Consider the following 13,662-nt stretch of genomic DNA (forward strand, 5'->3'; position numbering starts at 1 on the left):
ATGGCCCGAAAGGTAATTGCTGTCTTTTAGTGCGGCAACACTGCTAGGCGCACATGCAGGCCTTCCAGGTAACGAGGAGGCTCACTTTGCCTGGCCCCAGGCCTCACTTTCCGGGCTGGGGAGGAACGGCCATCCTCGAATGCAGGGGAATGCCTACTGTCCTTTCTCGACATCATTACATACCACCGCTAAAATAGGAGAACATGTTTTCCCTCTGCCCTGACTCCCACAATCACACAAGTCGCCCATTATCGCAGACTACAAAAGCGCACAACCCCACGCCCGCTCTCCTGATCAATTTCCTAGCACCTACAAGCTCTGTGGCAAACCTGGAGACTTTCTACACATACTATTCATCTGCCCCTCATTTCCACATCCTTCCGCACCAGAGGTGTCCCTAGACTACTGGGAGCGCCTACTCACCAGTACTTTCGATGGGTCCAGCGCAAGGTTATTACTAGCGCTCTCTCTATAGGATAGCCCTTTAAGGGCTATCCTTTCCTTTGTAAGGGGGCCCTCCCTACACGGGCAGGGCTCCCAAGTGCATGTAAAGAGCTGTGCCCCAACCTCTGCAATATTGGCATTCGATATGTCCACCACCAAACCTTCTGCTACTGTTCTATCCTCAGTTTGGCGTGTGAGGGCTTTTTATTCCTTTGCTCATTTGAAAAAGGGTGCACCACGTTTATTACCTATTACGGCTCTAAAACAGTTCTAAAACCTTGTCAATTTTTATTTCTTCGTAATAAATAGCACGTATATATGACGATTTCATTTCTCTTCTGAAATTCGCCTTGCGTTTGCGCTTCTGCTGCGACAGTGATGGAAGACATGAAAGAAGTCGCGCTGAGATGTGCTGGAATGTGCTGAATGACATATTTACTGAGGTAAAGAAAAAGATGATGAGCTGGAAGCTCGCCTCTGGGGTTGTCTGCAGGTTGCCTGGCTCCTCACTGTAAGCTGGCGGATGATTGCACGCTCACTGCGACTAAGTGAATGGTAGGTGACACCCGACGTCACCAATGGCGATGAATACAGAAGCGGCGCTCTTTGCACGTGTATACCGTGCGGCGCATTGCCGCAAGACGTTTCCGAACGAACTCCTCTCGCTTATCCCTTTGTAGCTCTGGCATCAAGGTGCACTTCTGGGCATATCGGAGGCATAACGACCGAATGTTGCCTAGGCTTACGCACACGAACGAGACGAAACATTGAACGACACTAAGGCACGGATTGGCGACGCTCAGTCTGCATAAGTTCCTAAAAACGCAGCGGTGTTGTTTATTCTCGTTATTCTTCTCCTTGAGTCTTCGCCATGCCCAAGCACCGCCTACACCACGTTCCATCGTCAACGGTGTTTTCTTCGTTTTACCTCGCTAAAACATCCAGCACGCATTCCATAAAAAAGAGTCGTCTTCCTTGCGCGGTTCCCTGTACTAACGTGACGCAAGATGCCTCGTGCACTCGAAAGTTTCTTCTCATGCTTCATCTGTACTTGCTTGCTTTGTGATCAACTTCATCAAGGGTTCTAAATGTAGTTTTTTTCACTGTTCGTATCTTCCGTTACGGACCACGTCAAAAAATTGTGTGACCACGTTTTATGCATTCCACCGAGGAAACTCGCAAGCTTGTTTTGATAGACTGCAATTCTTTGCAACACTATACAGACGCACTGTGAGAGGCAGTCCGATTGTGTACTCAAAATTTGATGTTCCATTTCCAAAACTGGCGCATTGGCTGTTGTTGCAACCAAGATAACACAGCCCTGCCTTTTCTTTTCAGCTATCAGCAGTAATGGCTCTCATCAGTGAGTCCTGCATTGGCGGAAAGATGAGGGACTGTGACGACGTACCGGAGCCGAGCTTTCCGATGCCTAAGATAGAACCAGGTAATTATGATCAAAAAATTCTCCTTCTCTTTCTTACTGAAAATCAATCGCTAATTGGACCACTCCCATAGCGCGCAGAGTCCTATAATAGCTTTGTCGCATTACTCGTTTCTCTGCATAAAAAATGAGGTATCCTGTGGGAATACAAAGAGGCAGACTAAATTACAACCGCCCCCAATCAGCTCCATTGCGCAATAGTCCGCAAATTTTAGTAAACCAAGGCAACTGAACACGCTCTGTATAATCGGGTGGATATGATCAAACAGCTTTAAATAACTTGCTGTCTATATACTCTCATTACTGCAACTATTTGCCGCTGTCTTTTGTGATCAGTGATCTCCCGCATTTACGCGTGACATTTTGGTGGAGGTTTGCTGGGTGGCGCACCCCATGCCCAGAACCCCTCCAAGAACCCGGGACTCCAGCCCGCCTGAATCCTTGAAAGTCGAAGTTACGCCCACCAACCAAAGTAGCCAGCGGCTGCACGGACTGCAAGCAGAGTTAGGGCCTCTGCAGTCTCGTCCGACCGTGAGGACACTGACCTCCGGTTCAGCGCGACCATTACTGTCCACACAATCCCCCGTCAGCATGCCGGATGGCATTCCTTCGCCGTCCTTTGTGCTGCAACCGCCACGCGAGCCACCCACCTTCCAAGGTTTTCCAGGCGAGGGCCTGGAGGACTGGCTCGAGAAGTTCGAGCGCGTAGCCCAATACAACAGGTGGGCTGACGACTCGACGCTGTAGCACGTGTTTTTTTTTCGCTGGAGGGTGCAGCTTGTACTTGGCATGAGAACCGCGAGGCCATAATGACAGCGAGGGGTTCTTTCAAGACTCAGTTTTTGCAGGCTTTTACCACCGTCCTCAGGAAAGAACGTTCCGAGCTGCTCCTCCAGACACGCGTCCAACTACCAAACGAGACCGTCCTCGTTTACTCCGAGGACATGGCGAAGCTCTTCCGCCGGGCTGATCCCAACATGTCCGAAGAGAAGAAGCCGCGTTTTCTTATGAGGGGCATCAAGGAGCAGATCTTCACTGGGTTAGCTCGAAGCCCGCTCAAAACGGTCGCCGAATTTGTTTCCGAAGCCACTACGATGGAAAAGATGCTCGACATGAGATCCAGACAGTACGAGCGTCCGCCGTCGCTGATGGCTACCAGCGGCGTCGATGCTTCTAGCTTCGACGTCCTTCGGGAGACCATCCGGACCGTCGTACGCGAAGAGCTTCAAAAGCTCTTTCGAGCCCCGCAGTCGCCGCAGGTTTCTTCCATTTCCGACATTATTCGTGAAGAGGTCCAACAGGCGCTCAAGCCGCCAGACCCTCTTCAACCGAACACAATACCCCAGATGTTGGCCTACGCCGCAGCCGTTCGCCGTCCACCGCCGCATCCAAGTCGCCCCAATACACCTGTCCACATTCGCCGCCAACCACTCCTTCCTCGCCCTTCTCAGGTCCCCCTCTCTGAAGAGCGACATCTGGCGTACTGCCGATCATCGCCCTCTGTGCTATCACTGCAGCGGGTCCGGTAAAGTCTACCGCAACTGTCGTTACCGAAGCACGGGTCTGCAGGGATACAGTGCCGATGCACCCCGAGCGCAGCGTGCATGTCAATGGGAGCGAGAAATATGCCATTACCTGGCCGCGGCCCCCGAAGCACCACACTATGCCCGATCGCTGTCTCCACGTCGTTTCTCGTCTCCACGACGTTCTTCCGGCGACATTTCGCACGGAAGGTCTCCTAGTCTCCGTCGGGAAAACTAGAAGCGGCAACCTTTGGGAGGACGGTTGCTCACCGGCGACACGTCCAAGATCCTCCGCCGCTGCACAGACATGACGGACCGCTTCTACGACGCACCGACGATCACCAGACCGATATCACGCCTCGCCGCATCAATTCTCCGTCGCAACGAAACCGCCTGGCGCCGCACCGCCGCCGTGAGCGGACTCCGCGACGTTTCCGTACACCTACGGCTACAACTGCTGATCTGAACATTTAATTCGACGGTACGGACGTCACCGCACTTGTGGACACCGGCGCCGACTACTCGGTAATCAGTGGACCTTTTGCCGCGACTCTCAAAAATGTGACCACATCTTGGACGGGCCCACAGCTTCATACCACCGGGATCATTTGATCACCCCAGCTGGCAAGTGCACGTCACGAGTGACCATCGAAGAGGACACGTATTTGGCCACCTTCGTCGTAATCGACCAGTGTTCCCGGGACGTAATCCTTGGAATGAATTTTTTGACAGCAAATGGCGCGGTCGTTGACCTTAAATCAAAGAAAGTAGCGTTCTCTACCGAGAATGCTTCCGAACGTCCCACGGCTCTTTACATCATTGATGACGTCAACATTTCACCCCGTTTGAGCGTTGTGGTATCTGTCGGCTCGAAGACGCTGCGGAAGTTTGAGGGTGTCGTCGAAAGCAAACAAATTATGCTTTTCGACCGCTGTCTTGCTGTCGCCAGAGGGGTCGTTTTCCTCGAAAATGGAGAAACCGAAGTACTGCTTACGAATTTGGGAGGTGAGCACCAACATCTCGCGCCTTAGGACCACTGTGGCCCTCATTCCTGGTATTGCCGACATTCGATGAGCACCCAGCTTGCCATGGTGTCGTCAACAGAAGTTCACACCTGTATTTCCGACTTCCACTGGACATTAACACCGTAATAAGGTGGATTGTTGAGCTAGTTGGTGCATGATCGAATAAATGGCAGCGGAAAGTAAACGAAGACATCGAAGAAACACACAGACGAGGACGATGCTGCTCTTCCTCGTCTGTGTGTTTCTTCGATGTCTTCGTTTACTTTCCGCTGCCATTTATTCGATTAACACCGTACTTTCGCCGCAGCAGCGAGGCCAAGTAGAAAATCTCCTCTTGTGCTGCGGCGATACCTTCTCGACTTCTTCCCGCGTCGGAAGAACACACTTGGCCAAGCATCAGATAATTAAGGATGACGCCGTGCACCCTCTAAGATAATAACCTTACCGTGTGTCTTCCACTGAACGCACCGCAATCAGCCGTCAAGTTAAGGACATGTTTCGAGACGACGTAATTCAGCCCTTCCGTAGTCCATGGGCGGCACCTGTTGTCCTCGTGAAGAAAAAGATAGGACACTGCGGTTCTGTGTTGACTACCGCCACCTGAACAAAGTAACAAAAAAATTTTTTTCTCCCCTTCCTCGAATCGACGATGCTCTCGATCGCCTCTGCTATGCAAAATATTTCTGATCCATGGACATCAAATCAGGATATTGCCAAATCAAGGTAGATGAACAGGAGCGAGAAAAAAACGCATTTATTACTCCGGACGGGCTGCATGAGTTTAAGGTAATGCCATTTGCTCTGCACCCGCAACGTTCCAACGGCTTATGGAGAGTTCTGGCTGATCTGAAGTGGCAGACATGCATCGTCAACCTTGAGGACGTTGTTGTGTTCGCCCCAACGTTCGATGAGCACCTTCGGCGCCTCGAAGTTGTGCTGCAAGCCATAATGTCTTCTGGGCTAACATTAAAAAATGAGAAATGTAACTTTGCTTACACTGAACTTAAGTTCTTGGGCCACGTCGTCTGTTACGAAGGAGGGCGGCCGGAACCAGGCAAAACCAAAGCTTTTGCCAATTTCCCGCCTCCGCAGGACCAAAAGGCAGTCCGCCGCTTTCTAGGGTTATGTGCCTACTACCGTTGCTTTGTGAACGATTTCGCTCCAATCGTCCAGCCCCTCACGCGTTTGACGAGGAGAGACACGCCTTTCACGTGGGACGCCCCTCAAGCACAAGCATTTGAAACTCTTCAATGCCACCTGCAAGCACCTCCAGTTCTGGCTCACTTGGACGAAAACGCAGATACGGAGCTTCATACTGACGCAAGCAACATAGGCCTGGGTTCCGTTCTGGTTCAAATCAACAGCAGTCGAGAACGAGTCATCGCTTACGCCAGCCGCTCTTTGTCTCACGCTGACGCTAAATATTCAGCAACTGATAAATACTGTCTAGCGAATGTGTGGGCGACGTCGAAATTTCGACCCTACCTTTATGGAAAACGTTTTACGGTAGTTACGGACTATCATGCCTTGTGTTGGCACGCGACCTTAAGGATCCGTCAGCCCGCCTTGTCAGATGGAGTCTGCGCCTCCAAGAATACGACATGGCAGTGGCGCACAAGTCCGACAGGAAGCACTAGGACGCCGATTGCATCTCGCGCGCCCCGGTCGAATCCTCAACGAAGGACGGCAACTATGACGACGGCATCACCTTAAATACGATCAGTGCAACGAGCCTCGTTGCAAAATAATACGCCGACCCCGGAACTTCGGCACCTCATAGAGTTTCTTAACGGTACCCGCCCGACTGTCCCGAAGGCTTTCTTTCAACCGCTCGGTAGCGTCACTCTGCGTTCGCCATGGTGTTCTCGTGAAGAAAAATTTCGCCACAAACAATGAGCAATACCTTATTGTCATACCGACGAGCCTATGTGACGAAATCCTTCAAGATTCACACGAGGAACCGGCTTCTGCACATTTGGGTGTAGCCCGCACGCTTGCAAGGATCAAAGAGAAGTATTACTGGCCCTGCCTTCAGTCGGACGTTGCACATTACGTCAGAACGTGCCGAAGCTGTCAGCACCGCAAAGTGCCCTCAACAAAACCAGCTGGACTCCTGAAGCCTATAGCACCACCATCGCAGTCTTTCCAGCAGATCGGGATGGACATGCTGGGCCCATTCTTTGACATGCGGGAAACGAGTCATCGTGGCAACTGACTACCTGGCAAGATACGCGTAAACGTCAGCTCTGCCAAGCGCCACAGCCCTTGACGTGGCAAAATTTTTCATCCATCAGATTGTTTTGCGTCACGGTGCACCGGAGATCCTAATCACCGACAGGGGAACAGCATTCATGGCTGGCCTCTTAATGCAGATTTTACGCCAGTCATACAAACCACCGAGAGGCGACATCCTACCCCTCAGACGAACGGTTTAACGGAACGATTAAACAAAACGCTAGGTGACATGCTTTCAATGTATGTCGACGTACGGAACAGAACTTGGGACGAAGTGCTCCCATACGCCACCATCGCATACAATACGGCCGTACAGGAAACGACGAACATGCCACCGTTCCGTCTCGTTTACGGCCGCGAAGTGACCACGATGCTGTACGCCATGTCACCGCATGTGGACGACATCGACCCGAATGCGGATCTTCACACCTTCCTGCACCTCGCTGAAGAGGCTCGTCAGCTGGCCAGAGTGCGGTTTCTCGACCAGCAATGCCGAGATGCCAAACACTATAACCTCCGACGCCGTGATGCTCAGTACACATCAGGAGACCGTGTGTGGGTCTGGTTTCCCATAAAAGCTCCTCTCCGGGTATTTCGGACCCTACAAAGTGATCAGGCCAATTAGAGACCTTAACTATGAGGTCGTTCCTGACGGCTTTCAGAAGTCTCGGCGATCCCTGCACCCTCAGGTGGTATACGTTGTCCGTCTCAAGCCTTACTACGAGCGGTAGCGGTAGAGCTGGACTTTTGCGCGCGCATCATGCTTCCCCTAGTGAACTTTTTTTAAACACACTAGCTGTACGCATCGGGGCGATGCTCTTTCTTTCCGGGGGCCAGTGACATAGTTCATTCCGCATGTTCGCTTCTTCAATACATCCTTTGATGGCACGTGCCAGTTCTGTGGGGAGGTGTCTGACACCTTCCACATGGTTTGGGAGTGTCAATCTAACCCATCTATCCCCCCCAACCCCAACCCCACCAGAGAGGACTGGGAGGCGGCCCTGCTCGGCTGTCAAGACCTGAAGAGCCAAAAGGCCTTGGTTCAACGGACGCGGGCGGCGTTGCTTGCCAATGGGGCCCCGGAATAGGGGCTCCACCTAGTACTGTGAGGGGAAAGGGCCAATAGGGTCCTACCCCAATCACCTTTCTGTAAAAAATTTATTGCTTATAAATGTTTTTCACCACCACCATGTTCGCTTAGCGCTGACCTGAAGCACGCGCCGCCTCAAAAAGAGGAAGTGGAAGTGACAGCGATCTGGAGCTGTGGTCCATACGTTCGTCGAAGGCCACCGCTGTCTCTTGTGATCAGTGATCTCCCGCATTCACGCGTGACAATATACTCTCATTACTGCAACCCTCTGCGTACTTAATTCTAACGAAATTCTTTTCTTTTATTTTGCAGAGGCTTCATTCGCGTGGCTTTCTCGAGGACGACGGCTTCAAGAAGAACCAGCTGTTAAATGTGTAAGCTTGGTTAATTTTGCCTTGACACAACAGGGTCATGCCGATTGTCACTCCTACCTTTTACTGATTCTGTTGCTCATTCTAGCCTCTTAATTCTGACGACTTTAGATCTGAGCTAGGTTGTAAGAAATAAACCGTTTGCTACGGTTATATCTTCCAAAATATGCAGTACCAGGTCCCTAAAAAAAGTTGAGGCTAAAAATTCAGCAGTCGATTATTCACCTTCATCTTGCGTGCCTTACAGATAAACGACCTTACAGATAAGCGACATTAGGCAGCTGCGACTGCTGCGGTAGCCTGAGCTTGAGTCGCGGGTAGACGTCTAAACCGTCGAAATCTCCGATGCGCGGCGTGCCTTTACTGTGAGGGGCCAGAATTTCGAGGCAACGCCGTGAAGTCGAAGCTAGGCCCGAGAAGAGTCGGGTGTCTTGCAATCTTTAGCAAACTCTGCGGTCTCGAGTGACATAACGCGGCCCGGGCAGCCTGGTGGCTTAGTGGTGTTTTTCACTCCGCACCCCTCACTGCCGCCAAATATCATGTGGTGCTGAGACGACGGAAAGCGCAGCCTGCATAGAAGCAGGCAGGAAGGCCTTCGTGTCGCTCAGGAAAACTTGAACTGGGGAGCTTGAGCACACATAGAATAGAAACTCGCTTACGAAGGTAGGGGTGCGGACTAGTTGGTTGTTCATGCTTGAAAACCAGCTCAAGTGACACGAACTGCGACACACTGCGTTGAACTCAGCTGCGCAAAAAGCGACTTTTGTTTTTTAGGAAAAGTTCATTCGGCGATAGTCAGGGCAGAATGCAAATGGCTTCTTTCTGTGCTCTGTTTAACCGAGACTGAGATTACCATCTTTCCGGAGAGATTTCATCTAATGCTACCAATCAGAAGGCCGGTAAATCTAGCCTCGCCTATGAAACAGTGTAGCTTTGCACTGTTCGAGTGTGCCGTGGGGTGTGTTGTTTAGTTCTCGTAGGCTCTCTTATCCACTGTATTTACGTTGGAAGGTTTGTTTACTGATATTGCGCTTGTTATCATCAGCTCATGAATGTTCCGTACATCGTTCCCAATGACTTGCTTAAAATATCTGGCGCTAACTCCTCACTGCGAGCCAATGAAGTTGACAAGTACTGCGCTTACTTCTCGCGGACTAAAGGTTGCAATGTGCGGCGCGTGTGTAAAGTTATGAAACCGGAGAGAGAAAGCGGAAATGCGACACGTACTTTCAGGGCCTTTCTCCTTAGGAAACAAGAACACGCCCCTTTTAGGCAAGTTGCATCTATGTTGTGTAAGAACTTGATATCAGAAAAATAAACATCCGGCCCGCGCCGGCTCCTCTTGGTCGCGTAGCTCACCAGCAATGCTCCGAAGCAAGTTCGCTCGGAAATTACCATGATCATAATGCTGTTATGTACATGCGCCATTCATGAACATCGTTTCTAGTGCTCGTGGCTTCGAAATTAACCATGCTTTAAAAGCAGTATTCCTAAAGATCAGGCGATGTTTTTTTTATGATCGGCTTTGAACTGTATGTAGTAATATAAGGTAGTGCCGATTACTAGGTCCCTCCCCAAATATAGGCGCTTCTGTTCCACCTGGATCTCTTTATGGCCTGTTTTTATTTTCACTCTCGCACGAACCCGCATAATCGCCAAGGAAAACGCACTCCATCACCCATGATAAGTGTGTTGAGCATTTCACATCATTCGGGGGAGCTGTTTGCACTCTACCGCATTGGCAAGAGACCGCGTGCTGTATTTGAAGCCAATTGCACTCTTACCTGATGTTTTCTTTCCTCATCCGCAGGGAAACATGGGCGGCCAAAGGACCCTTTGGAGTAAAAATGCTGTGGTCATTGTAGGCTTTACTGTCGCCGTTACCGTTGCCTTGCCACTATCCGTCCTCTCATTGCTCGATCAAAAGAAGGACAGCACCGACGTGCCAATTCACCGCTTACTGGTACCATCGCTGAAGTTGTGCGACACCAAAGAGTGCGAGTTTGTGTCGGGATTGTACCGTAACACGTTGCCGCAGCCCTGCACTGACTTTTATGAATACGTTTGTGCACGGTGGAAGAAAGGGGACGACTCTTTCAGTACCAGCGTAATTAACCAACGGAACAACGAGATTACAGAGTCCGTGATAGCAGTTCTGCGTGACATGTTAGTGCCCCCGTGCGACCAGACAGCTGTGCAAAAAGCAGCTGGCTTGTTCCAGTCTTGTGTGGCCCTCAGCAACCCAAATGGCAGCTCAAGTCAAGACCCGAGGGCTGACATATTGAGGTTCCTAGCCGAACACGGGGCGACGCTGGGTCCTCAGTCGGCCGTAGGTGCTTGGTATTCATTCCTAGACTTCTCACTGGTTTACGGCCTGCCTACACTCGTCGATGTACAGTTCGGCAGACTGTCGCACGACACGCAACACACGCAAGTGGTTCTTGGCATGCGACCAGACTTTACTTACAAGCATCTTCGGAATGAGACGGTTATTGTGAACCACCTGAAGTGGCTTGAAATGGAGGACAAACTGATTCCGGCGACTTCAAGTGTGATAAAAATCATGGAACGATATTTAGTTCTTGTCAGTGAGGCCATCACGACCAATGACGAGCCAGAGCAGAGTAACATTAACGTGCACGCTCTAGCAAAGCTTGAAGAAGCTATCACATCCAGGACAGGGCAAGGCTGGAACGGCTACATGAAAAACATCAGCGACGGTTTCCTGCCGGGAGATCATAATGTGGTCTTTCTAAACAACCGCATAAAAAACTTCCTACGGAAGTTGTTTCGGAGTGTGGACGAAAATCGATTGGCGCTTTGGATTTCTTTTGATGTGTCGTGGCAGCTAAGACAGATGACGCATATGGCAATGCCAGGAACACATCTTGAAGAAAAGCTGAAACTTTACCACGTTCAAATGCGAAGGCCTTTCTTACGGCACCAGAAATGTCTGATTTATACATCGACAGTCATGAATAGCGCCACATACTCTGCTTATTATCATCCGGTTGTGACGAAAGATGTGCTTTCGAAGGCGATCGACACGGTTTCCAGCGTAAGAGTTTCTTTGCGGACGAAGATAACCGAGTCGCGCTGGCTGGACGAGGGAATGAAAAAAGACATGCTGGAACAGCTTGGAAGTATGAAGCAGCTAATCGGCTATCCCAGTGGTACACAAGATGAAGAGTCCTTGAATAGTTTCTACGCCTCGTTCGAGGACACAGGAGTCTCCTTCATAATGAGCTGGCTAAGCGCTTCGCGCTCCAGGACAAGGAGGGCACTCAGCTTTAAATCTGAAGAAGATACCATTGTGGCTCTCAATGAGGACATGTCTCGGGTAAATGGCAAATATGCGCCCACTCGGAACACGATTGTGATAGGCTTGGGACTTTTGATGCCACCGTTTTTCGACACGGTTCCGTCGATCGACTACGCATCGATGGGGCACTTCGCCGCACACGAAATGGTGCACGCTTTTTACGAGCTGCACACGAGCCGCACCAATCAAAAGTATTTGACATCGAAAGAAGAATACCAGAAACGACTAAAATGCATTCGAGACGCCTACTTGCTGCCCAACGACAAGTTCAGCTCATCTAACTGCGCAAAAAATCCTGAAATTGTGGCCGATTTCGGTGCTCTACCCGTAGCCTACGACGCCTACGTGCTTCAGAAGAACAGGACTAATTCCCCGCTGCGGCTGCACAGCCTACCAGAAATGAGTGACGAGCAGCTGTTTTTCACCGCCTTTTGCTACATGTGGTGCTCCAATTTGCCACCGTCACATCGCTATCCCGAGTTCAAGGCCAGGTGTAACTCGCTCGTCAAGAATATGCCGGAGTTCTCAACTGCCTTCAACTGCCCGGCTGGATCTCCGATGAATCCAGCCCTTAAGTGTACCTTTTGGTGATGTGCAGTGTATTACTCGCTTCCAAACTTCATTGCTAGCTATCTTTATTATACTGTGTGTTCAAATACCTTGTAGTCAACTCTCTTCGTGGTAGCTAGGAAATTTATACCATTCCAGCTGTCCTTGGTCCTCTTTATGCAAAAAGGCACATAGGCTCACACGCCGTGTTTGGGAGAGCAAAACCAAAGCGCCTTTTATGTCTAATGCCACTTGCACTGCAGATACTTTTTGCCCAATGCGGCCGGTGCAGCCAGTGGCAGCATCAGGCACCAGCCGCTTCAAGACTGCGGTTACAAGCATATTCAGAATCGTGCACGGGCGCCAGCATTGTGCGTAGAGGGACTTTGGGAATGTTCTGCGCATTTCCTGCTGCTAATTCGTCCATAGCTTAGACGCGGACGTCTTAATTATCCGTCTGAATGAACTGTTTGCAGCAGATGCTGCTTTTTTATGTAAAAGCCATGTTTAAATTCCAGCGTATTATAATGTGGCATTGAATTCAGTAAATCATAAATGTCATTTTCCCCCTTTTGTGCTTACGTGCTGTTCCACTGCTGTAATTGTACCCGAAACTACGTGCATGCCAAAAGCTACTAAGCCGCACATGGTGGCTTTGAACTGAGGCAGTTTTGCTAGCAGTGTGGAAAATAACTGCTACTGCATGGCTTAAAGTACTGGAGTTCTCTGTTAAAAAAGACAAAAAAAGGCCAGTGTTACAGGTCTTCCAGGGCGGCGGCGTTGTGGAATTTTTCGCAACCGTCCAGAATCCTCGTGCATCTGCGTGTGTCCGTGATGTAAAACATCTCTTTACATTGAACTCAGACACGCGCATGATCCTTTAAGCATTTTATAATAAAGATCAGTGACTACTTTTAATATTAGTGGAGCATCATAATATACCATTGTGTGAACTGACCACGACACGGAAGGCTATATGTAACACGTCTTGATTATTAATGTTTACAAATAGAAATTCCCTCTTACGCCGTCAGTCTTTAAAATATCAGGACAGGTAACCCAATGCATCCCATATACACGATGCTCATTGAATAAAATTGGTGTCATACTTTGAACAAACAAACCGATGTGAGACGCTATGAGTTGCCAGCGCAACACGGAACCTGAGGGGTAGCTGCGCATTGTCTGTATAGATATGATCGTGATGTGAGCAGCATTTGCTGCTAGTGATCTCTTGACTACGTTCTACAATATTTGTGCAACGTCACCAACATTGCAGTGAATTAAACGCTGTTCATGCAGATAATAGAGTTTATTAACACTAATATTTTGTCTTACTGATTGATAACACTTTGAAAATGCTGGAGCGCGCTGGTGCTCTGTGTACTTTCTTCTCGCACGCCTTTTAGATGTCTCGGCAACGTTCACGATAAATCGCTACTTTCTTCAAGCACTCTTCTCATCAATACACCTATTTTGCTTGCCTTCCCTGGCGCTTAATCTGCCACTTTTTTTTATTTTTGTCTCTCTCTTTCCTGAGCTTTCATTGCTCGTCACCGCGACATGAGTGACACTCGCGCTCACGCTTTTCACACGAACCTTCTACTGGGAGAATAGACACTGTAATCGTGCACTCAACGAACAGTCCAGCGGCACTGCCAG

General features: G+C 49.9%; 1 protein-coding gene across 4 annotated transcripts in view; it reads left to right on the forward strand.

Moving 5' to 3' along the window:
• LOC144096649 (membrane metallo-endopeptidase-like 1) overlaps positions 1–13,450 on the forward strand; it is a 44,136-nt gene extending 30,686 nt beyond the window's left edge. For 3 of the 4 annotated variants that reach the window (XM_077629478.1, XM_077629477.1, XM_077629480.1), the window contains 3 exons: positions 1,783–1,888; positions 8,071–8,132; positions 9,940–13,450. In XM_077629478.1, the coding sequence (XP_077485604.1) occupies positions 1,783–1,888; positions 8,071–8,132; positions 9,940–12,042 (2,271 nt within the window). In that variant the 3' untranslated portion in view covers positions 12,043–13,450. Of the gene's footprint in view, positions 1–921; positions 1,000–1,782; positions 1,889–8,070; positions 8,133–9,939 lie in introns of those variants that run through there. The other variant, XM_077629479.1, reaches the window with a different exon arrangement.
• The last annotated feature ends 212 nt before the right edge of the window (positions 13,451–13,662 follow it).

Source organism: Amblyomma americanum, chromosome 7 (assembly GCF_052857255.1).
Source record: "Amblyomma americanum isolate KBUSLIRL-KWMA chromosome 7, ASM5285725v1, whole genome shotgun sequence".
NCBI lineage: Eukaryota > Metazoa > Arthropoda > Arachnida > Ixodida > Ixodidae > Amblyomma > Amblyomma americanum.